This window comes from Haplochromis burtoni, unplaced genomic scaffold (genome assembly GCF_018398535.1).
Source record: "Haplochromis burtoni strain Fernald_Lab_line unplaced genomic scaffold, NCSU_Asbu1 Contig_1117, whole genome shotgun sequence".
In the NCBI taxonomy this organism is placed as follows: domain Eukaryota; kingdom Metazoa; phylum Chordata; class Actinopteri; order Cichliformes; family Cichlidae; genus Haplochromis; species Haplochromis burtoni.
In genome coordinates, this window is record NW_024583478.1 from 35,244 (window position 1) to 44,752 (window position 9,509).

Here is a 9,509-nt window from a genome sequence, read left to right on the forward strand (position 1 = left end):
TGCAAAGAGATATATTTAAACCCTGATTCTTCTCTGTTCTCGGGCTTCGACTCTACCGTGTACCGTCATACCTGCGTCATTACTTACACCTAAACTCAGACCTTGTGTGTCTATCGCCAAGGGTTTCAGTATGGTGCTCCTTTAACCCACTGTGGGGCCACACGCTGCCTTTGTTCATTGCCCCATAGCTGTAAGCTCTGCGTGTTATAGCAGAGGAACAATACCTCTGTGGTCAGGGAACAATACCTGGGTGTTCTCACAAAAGCTGGAATTCAAACCACCTGGCCATCTGCAGCATCTAAACAGGCCCGAAACACCAGTGTAAAGATTTAAAAACTTTGGTTGTCTGATATCAAATAGCTGCTTTTGAAAGCTTTTGACTGTATAGCTGAACTCAGTTAGTTATTTAGATCACAGGCAGGTAAAACAAACCAGAAATAATTTGATACCTGAGTCATCATTTAAGATGAGAAATGAGAATATTTAAACCTGATACACGAAGGGATCCTGAATTGTAAAATCTATGTCTTCTGAAATTATAACTAAAAATGAAAACTAAAGAAAGTTATGTAAACATGTTTCCTAATTATTTTCTTTCTTTGAAAATCCTACAAATGATAATGCAGGCAAGTCGCCACTGTAGGCCAAAGTAAAAGATAATTAACTGAATAAATTAGTGAATGGTTTTGTTAAACAGCATTTTAACTTGCTTTATAGCGTGACATGTTTATGTTCTAAAAATACATTATCATAAAACTATGACATTTTTGTCTTAAAAAGGAAATTTCATAGTTTTATAAAATGATAAAATGACGAATGAATATACAGATCATTTAAAACAGACTATCTGTTGTTTTAATTCAGATTTCCAGAAAAACAAATGTACATTTATCCCAAAGGTTTGAATATCAGTGAATAAATAAATAATAATGAGCTTAATAATAATAGCTAAAATAGCGTATTTATAGGTTGCAAATGAACTTTTTTCCTTAATAATATCTGGTCATAAAGAATATTTTTGTATCTAATGAGATTTGTAGTAAAATGATTGCTCATCCTTCCTCAATCCAGCTTCTTAGACAAGCTGGGAGAAAATAAAATGTAATGTTAACCTTAATATTACACAATAGACAGAAACATTTTGCTTGCTTACTTGTTATATTTATGTTTTTTTAAATTAAGTAACATGCTTGACATATTTTCAGCAGTTCAAAATGATGACTCTGTATTAAAATATGTATTATTAAGCCTATGGCCCTAACACCTGTCCCTAAGTAATTTCATTGCATACATTAATTCACATCATTTTCACGATGATGTAAAGTCTTATTTCCCAACAATCATCATGATTCCCAATTATCTTGTAGTCACTGAATCTTCTCATGCCTACAAGACTCTGCAGTAGCAGCAGGACAGCAGGTACATATAGATATGTCAAAGCTTTATCAAAGTTTTGTCAATCACATCATTTAAACATCTATAAACAAGAATCAGTACAAATTAGGCCCCGTTAGGACAGCAAGTTTAATTATGTCACGTGTCTGATTGCTAGACACTTGACAGCTGGTTGTACTTAATATTTATGTGTAATTTATGGCTAAAATTGAATTCCATCATCTATTCATCAGCCACTATCGTTCCATTATCTGTGCTTTATGCTCTAGTCTCTCGGCCTCCCCTCCTCCTCTTGCTGGCATTAAGTTCAAACTTGACACTGATGTTGACTCACTTTGTCACCCCTCGGTGGCTCTCTCTCTCTCTCTCTCTCTCTCTCTCTCTCTCTCTCTCTCTCTCTCTCTCTCCCCATCGCTCGGAGGACAAGAGTGCCCGCAGACGCATTTCTCTCCAGAGCCCCCCCTTTCACTCTTTCACTTGCTCTCACCCTGTCTAACTCTCTCCATCTCTCTCCTACTCTCCTCTTTCCACACACACACGCACATCTACACACACACGGTATTGTCAACAAAGCTGGAGAACAAGGGACGTTGGGGGACCAGGGGAATAGAGGTCCACGGAGGAGGCGAGTAACACACACAGGACCCCCTCATCATTTCATCTGGACGCTTGGTAAGTTTGAAGAAATTGTGCTGTGTGTTTCGTTTGGTTGCTTCTTTAATTGCCGATTTATCGCGGGCTATGGGGTCAGCATCGTCACCACTGATATTTATTTAAAAGATTTCTGGACTTTATATTTAAATTGTCATCCCTGTGCACCCTGATCTAACGGAATCACATTTGACCTTTGACATTTTATTACGGCTGTAGTTTGTAAGATGTGGCTCCGTAATGACATACCTTTACCCTTCTTGTATAACTCTCCAATGAGGAAATCTTCCCACCTCAAACATAAACCAACAGGAAAAGAGAGCAGGGTTTTTTTTGTGTTTCTTTTGTTTTAACTCTGAGCTGGGTAAATATTTATTTAAGCTGATAACACTGATAAATGAAATACGTTTGCACTTTATCTTTCACAGTGACCATTAACCATGAGTTTGTTTTGGATGCTTTATGGCTGATCTTGCTCGCAAAGCCGCTGTACAGTATGTGATTGCCTGTTTTTTGGCTGCACAGACTTGCGAACATGTTTTGGTTTACTGGGGGGGGAAAAGGAGCTGAAAGCAAGTAACACCACAAATGTACTGCCTTTCAGAGTGGTTTCTAATGTACTTCATCTCCCTCTGGTATACTAGCCTAGCAATGTATAACACACACTCGTTACGACAGCGAGCATGTAACTAACTCCATTTCTGCCTGTCATCATGAGGCTAATTCACTACAATGCCAACCATGTGTGAATTCATGCGATATGAACCCCTCCTCCTTCTTCTTCTTCCTCTTCTTCTCCTCTTTTCCCCTACCCCTAAACCTTGCCTCCCCACCCCACCTTAGGAGGTACGATTTGGAGGATTGAAGAAGGGAGAGAGGAGCCAAGGTGCCAGTAAACAGGGTCAAACACGCACGCAGGACGGGACTCTTTTATTTCTCTTCATGGTGGTTTGGACACTCGTATTATGTATGAGAAGTTAACCATGCTGAACCTACAGAGCAGCTCTAACTGGAGTGGGCCTAACAACTGGTACCATGATCCCACCGCCATCCAGACGCAACATAGCACAGGTGAGAGGACATTTTCTGTCTCACTAGATCATGACACAGCCCTCACAGATCACAAGGAATATGTCTTTGATTTTAAACCACTTTCAAAGTCGTTTCGTGGCTACATCACCAGCCTTTACGATCTTAAAATATGAGACACACGCCCATGTAACACACATCTCTTTTGTCACCTTCATTGCTGCCAGTGTCTGAGGGATGTCTGCTGGACACGGAGGGCAGCATGGGAGCCGAGGCAGGGGGGGGTGGAGCGGGCAGGGTAGGAGGAGGAGTCCCCGTGGAGCGGGATGAGGGCGAGGAGTCTCAGCTGAGGCTGCAGCTCAAGAGGAAGCTGCAGAGGAACAGGACCAGCTTTACGCAGGAGCAGATCGAGGCTCTGGAGAAAGGTCAGGCCATGCAAGCACGCACAGCACTCTCCTCGCAGCCAATCGCTGCTCTCCACTGGTGCGAGCCAGACCAGAGCGTGTCATGACACAGCTTGTCTTGCTGCTTTTCCCCCCCCCCTGACAACACCTTTTCTATTGGATTATATTTGTTACACCTTGTTTGCAGGAGTTTCTTAAATGGCTGTGGGGAGGGGGGGGATGCAAATGAGAAAAATCAAAAATCATCCCGTGTATATTTTGGAAGGACATCATCTTTATCAGAGCCTGCAGATGAGAATAAACATTACCAGATGCAAATTATCCACAATCCTCACTCCACAAATATTCCCGATCTGGTCCAGAATAGCCTCCAGGGACATGTAAAGCAGAGGTTTGATAATGCGTGTTTGCCGCGTTTGTATTATGCAGCGAGATCTGGCCCCCGTAGCCCCGATACCCTCTGAGAGGGATCAGAAAGCCACCCTTGACTGGATATGGCTGCAAAGGGCCCTTGAGCTAAATAAGGACGCAATGTCCACTGTGCAGCCGAGTGGAAATGTATCACTGTGGTCACTCTGTGCAAATGACATTAATGAGGTACACTGACCTCACTGCACAACCAAGGCACAATAACAATCATGTGTTGACACGGACGCCAATTATAACCAAGCCAATTATAACAATTTGCAAGACTCAATTTGCAAATGTATCATTATTTTTGCTAAATAAGTATTCATTAAGTATTTAAGATCATTTACTGACTTTTCGGATTTCGGTTTCTCTCTTGACATTTTACTAAAACATTTGAACGGAAACAGTTCAGACTAAAGACAACTAGATCTGAAACTTCAGAGTTCATCAGGATGAATCAGACTGCCGCTTACAGGGTGAGGCACATTCGCGTTTCGACTTGTCAACAACAAAAATGTCAGCAGTTTGTCACCTAGAAATGAACTCCTTTGATGCTCTGAAAGTGAAACTCTCACTAATACGAAGTATCTGGTTTCAAGCCACACCATTTGTTAGACACCTTGTAGTAAGTCACTTTATATGCAAATAAGTGACAAACAATGCAATTTTCCAATACTAATTAAGAAAAACAATAACCTGCAAGGATTTTTCTTCAGTTTACTTTTACTCAGCCTTCTGTGAAATAAAGTGCTTAGACAGCTTCTCAACTTGAATCCTTTCATATGAACTTTCTGCGTGTTCCATAATCATAAATATTTTATACAAAGTGCAACAGATAAATATTTCAAAAATGGTTGTAAGGATACAGCTCAGCATCCTGGATTTATATGTTCCAAAGAAGGATAATTAGTAATGCTGATATTAAGCAGTAATTACCCAATATGTAGTTGGTTGATTTCTGCTAAAATGACTCTATAAAAGTCAATTTTTGCTTAATTCTAATTCAGACTAAATTATATGATGGTTCCAAAATAGGTGAAGAGCATGCCAGGCTTAGGACTCACTTTGTGTGTTTGATGATGCTTTATATCTTCCGCAGAGTTTGAAAGGACGCATTACCCAGATGTTTTTGCAAGGGAGAGATTAGCGAACAAGATCGATTTACCTGAGGCCAGGATACAGGTGAGAAAGCTCTCAGTCCTCCTCTACAGTCCCATTTATTTGTTAGGCCTAACCTATAACAGAATCCAAATATATAGACCAATGTAGCTGTTAACAACAAGACAAACGGGTGCAACGGGACTCTTTGATTGGCAGGTGTGGTTTTCAAACCGAAGAGCCAAGTGGAGGAGAGAGGAGAAGCTGCGCAATCAGCGGAGGTCAGGCGGTGTGACTTCTTGCTCGCAGAGCCAAGCCCCCCTGAGCACTTCCTTCAACACGTCTGTCTATCATCAGCAGCACAGCAGCAGTTCAGGTGTGTTTGTTGACTTAACTCATACAGCACACGAGGAGCCTGAAAGCAAGACTTTACCTATTCTCTCAATAATTTATGTATTTGGTGACAGGAATATTTTAGTAGTTTATAATTACCAGCCTCAGAGCTCCCTCTGCTTGACATTTGCAGGCTGGCAAACCATTAGAGGTTCTCCATTAGAGCGCATCTATATTAAAACATTTCCACTGCGAGATGCTTGTGCGTAAATTTGTGCGCACATGCTCACTGTGCGTGCACCCTGTGTGTCTCGCTCTCTTCCTCTCTCTCTCTCTCTCCAGGGTCCATGTTGAGTCAGGCTGAGTCGTCCCTGCCCAGCTACAGCTCCCTGTCAGTTTTCTCATCTGGAGTCCAGGTTGGAAATTCATCATTCGTCATTCATCATTTATCATCAGCACCTTCCAAACTACATCACATTCATCATAACAGATCAGAACCTGTTTATTATCACTTCTAGGCTCTGAAATTCATATTAATCAAAGTTAATAAATGATTCTGCAGCTGATAATAAAACGTGGTCACAGCAGTATTCTTTAATATTAGAGACATATGGTTTGAAAGACCTTTAAATTGATTGATTTTTTTAAACTGATGAACGATTATGACATCGTGTGAATGAATATGAATTACATTAGGGTTGTTTTTTGCTTCTCTCAAATTTTGACTGACATAATGCCATAATTTGGACATTTTTACAGTCAAATAGATCCAGTCAGTTCTTAATAAGGTTCTTATAGATGTGGCTTCAAGCAAAGCACCCAATACACGAAACTGGAGATGTACACTTGTTTTTCTGACAACTTATAGCTCCTTCTTATCAGCCAAACTTTATTAATCATATTTTTCAACCACTGAATTCCAAATTCATTTTGCATTGAACATTTCTCCTGTGGAAAATGCAAAGGGTGTGTCAGGTTGAAGGCCTTGGCAGACTTTGGCATTGTTCTGAAAGCTGGAAGGTTTGCAATATTGTATAAAAGCCTTTGAACAAAAGGTTTGTTATAGAATATGAAATGTTTTTTTAACGAAAATGCAGTTTGCTTTCACATTCTTTGTCAGGAGCCTGCAGCTAATCCCCACTTTGAGGGATGTGGGATGCGCAGCTCTCTGGGTTTCCAGTGGATTGTAATTCATGTGTGCCAGAGCCTCAACAATAATGCATTAGAAATGTCTTCCCGGTCTGATTTCTGAAAATATTATCATCGCAACGTTTAAATCTTTAAAAAGATTTGAAAGAAAACCTTGACTCTTTTTGCATCTGCAGTATTAAACAAAAGCGTGACGCTGCTGTTGCCGCCGCGCTGAACCACACTCCGACCATACCACAAGCCTCTAGCACCTCCGTGTGGTTAAACTCAAACCATGTTGCTGTAACTGTTTTAGTGCTACATGGTCTAGTACAGCGGTCCCCAACCCGGGCCTCGGACCGGTACCGGTCCGTGAGTCGTTTGGTACCGGGCCGCGAGAGTTGAGGCTCAGGTGTGAAATGTATAGTTTTCAGGGTTTTTATCGGTTTTCAGCGTTATTTTGTTATCGTTTTTATCGTTTACTCGGTTTTCCTGGGTCTTTTCACGTGTGTTATGAATAAATTTTCTTTTTTTCGGTACCGGTACTAGTTTTATTTTGTTGTATTTATCCGCGACACCTTAAAGGCCGGTCCATGAAAATATTGTCGGGCATAAACCGGTCCGTGGCGCAAAAAAGGTTGGAGACCGCTGGTCTAGTAGACAGCAATGATTCTGCTCTTAAAAGTAGACTTGTATGTAATGCGTACCAACATCTTTCTCTCCTCCACTCCTGTGTCCGCTCTCAGTCAATTCCTCCCCAGTCGGCCTCCTCCTACTCCTGCATGTTACCTCCATCTCCTTCTGCACCACGCAGCTTTGACTCATCAGCGTACTCCTCCCCTCATCTGCAGTCTCCACCCTCAGCCAACTCCAACACGGGTGAGCGTTTATTAGCATCACTTTGTTATTTGCTTTATTTCTATCTGTGATTTCTGTCTGACTCTTTACGCTTCTGACTGTTTTTCTCCTCTATTCAGGGCTCATATCGCCTGGGGTGTCAGTGCCAGTCCAGGTCCCAGGAACTGAGCCGCAGAGCATGAGTCAGAGCCTGGGTCAGTACTGGGCCAGATTACAGTGAACAACAGACAATCGTTGCCAATCAGCACGACGAGAGAAGAAGAAGGAAAAAAAGGGCATGTAAAATAAAAACGAGTGCGAAGAAAAGAATATAAGCAAGCACAGGGCTGAGCTATAGAGGGGCCTCGAAGGGGTTGCAGACCCCAAAAATGCATTAAATGTTTACAAATTCAGCCAAGAGCAGCTTTGGTTGCACTTAACAGTACTCCGGCTGTACTGGTGTTATCTTAGTATTATCAGGTTGCACTTTTGGATAGTATGTGTACATAGCGCTGAAGTCAGGGTTAGGTATAGGATCAGTCTGAGGTGTGTTTAGGATTAGAGTCAGGATTAAATCAGGGTTTAATGTAGCATTTGATATTTAAGACTTAGCTTTGAAACCTTCCAAAATTCCATTACACAGTCTGGCTTTTTCTTTTATAAGTATATATGATCCAAGCCAAAGCACTAAAAAGAACAAAGAGGAAAATACTGGTCTTCCTAAAGCTCAATACACATTTCCGAAAAAAAAAAAGTGTTTACATTTTAGAATTATGTTGCAAAAATGTTGTTTATTCTGTTCAGTTTAATTAAATAGTGCCAGTTGACAGCAGAAGCCATCTCAAGGGGTTTTATGTTGTAAGGTGATGACCCTACAATATTTGCAAGAGGACTCTATCGCTTTAACAGCAAAACTTGCTTTTAACCTCCAGCGAAACCATCCTCCCAGAGGTCAACCATCCACCACAAGCACTCGGATCGTTTATCAAAAAAGGGTGCAGGAGATTGCTTTGAGTTTTAAATTATACCTGACTTTACTTCTACCCTTCAGCTTTAAGATCAATCCTTAAGGCCAGCATATGTCAGGTGTATTGTGAAGTGTAACCACAGTTTCTTGTTACTTGAGCAGCTCAAAGATATTGTGATAGCTAGCTTGTTCGCTAAGCATAAGCTGTGTGAGGCTACTGTGAAGATTTTAGACTTGCTTACAGCAATCACTTGTACTGAAACTAAAAACAAAAAAACAAAAAAACAAAACATACCATAACAAGTGTAAATCCTGCCTCTCCTGCCAGCAACATTACACTGAGACCACATATTTTTGTACAGACATCTGTGTATGATGAAGATAAGTGTGAAATATTGTCAGATGTTATTGGAGGGAAGAATGTAGCATGCTGTAGGCTCATTCACTCTCAAAGCACAAGTTTGATTAGTAATGCTGATGTCAGTACTGGCTGATCATAAAATCAGTCTACACAATAATAAAAATGCCATTAGCAGATTTTTGGGGGGCAAACTGTAAATCAGCTACATTTTGTCTCTATTCTATATGCTGTGGATGTAATCTTTTTATTCAATCAATCAAGAAATCAGAAGCAATTCCATAACAAAGTTTGCAGTGATATATACACGATACACCACATCATAAATATTTATTAGCCTATGACAATCAGTACAAAAACATAGTGCAAACACTCAAGAGACAATCAAAGCTGGAAGTAGAGGTAAATAACTGTGAAGTTAATGCAACACTGTCAATACAACAGCAATGGCTTTAACAAATGTGCATGACCAAAACAAGCTGCTACAGACAATCAGCTCCTATCAGAAATGAAATCAAGTATTGTACAAAAAGCTGTTGCTGTAATCTGCAGAGTTTGAACCTCTGCTCACTTTCCTCTGACTATTGGTTTTATTGATGCATCTCATACGAAATGTCTTTCGGCCCTTATTTATTTGTGTTTTCACTCGTTCACACAAGTCCTTTGTGTTGTTTTTGTTGTTGTGTGTTGTGTTAGTACTGTATAGCTACCAAGAGTCAACCCTTTTGTGAAGGCCTTGGATCCCTTTAATGAAAATTAAACTGTGTGTAATGAATCATTAAAGGTCTGCGTTTGTGACATTGTTTTGCACTTGCATGGTTTCACAAGTTTTAAAAGAAAAGGATAATAGTGATGTGTATGTAGATTGGTAACAGGCTAGTAACTGGTCAGCTATTTA

The 9,509-nt window shown here is 40.6% G+C and overlaps 1 protein-coding gene across 1 annotated transcript; it reads left to right on the forward strand.

Moving 5' to 3' along the window:
- The first annotated feature begins 1,581 nt into the window (after window positions 1-1,581).
- pax10 (paired box 10) lies at window positions 1,582-9,409 on the forward strand. The gene is made up of 8 exons (XM_042216564.1): window positions 1,582-2,067; window positions 2,890-3,117; window positions 3,303-3,500; window positions 4,990-5,072; window positions 5,208-5,364; window positions 5,664-5,737; window positions 7,196-7,328; window positions 7,427-9,409. Exons 2-8 carry the CDS (start codon window positions 3,012-3,014, stop codon window positions 7,525-7,527), a joined length of 852 nt encoding a protein of 283 aa, XP_042072498.1. The 5' UTR covers window positions 1,582-2,067; window positions 2,890-3,011; the 3' UTR covers window positions 7,528-9,409.
- Window positions 9,410-9,509: the final 100 nt, after the last annotated feature.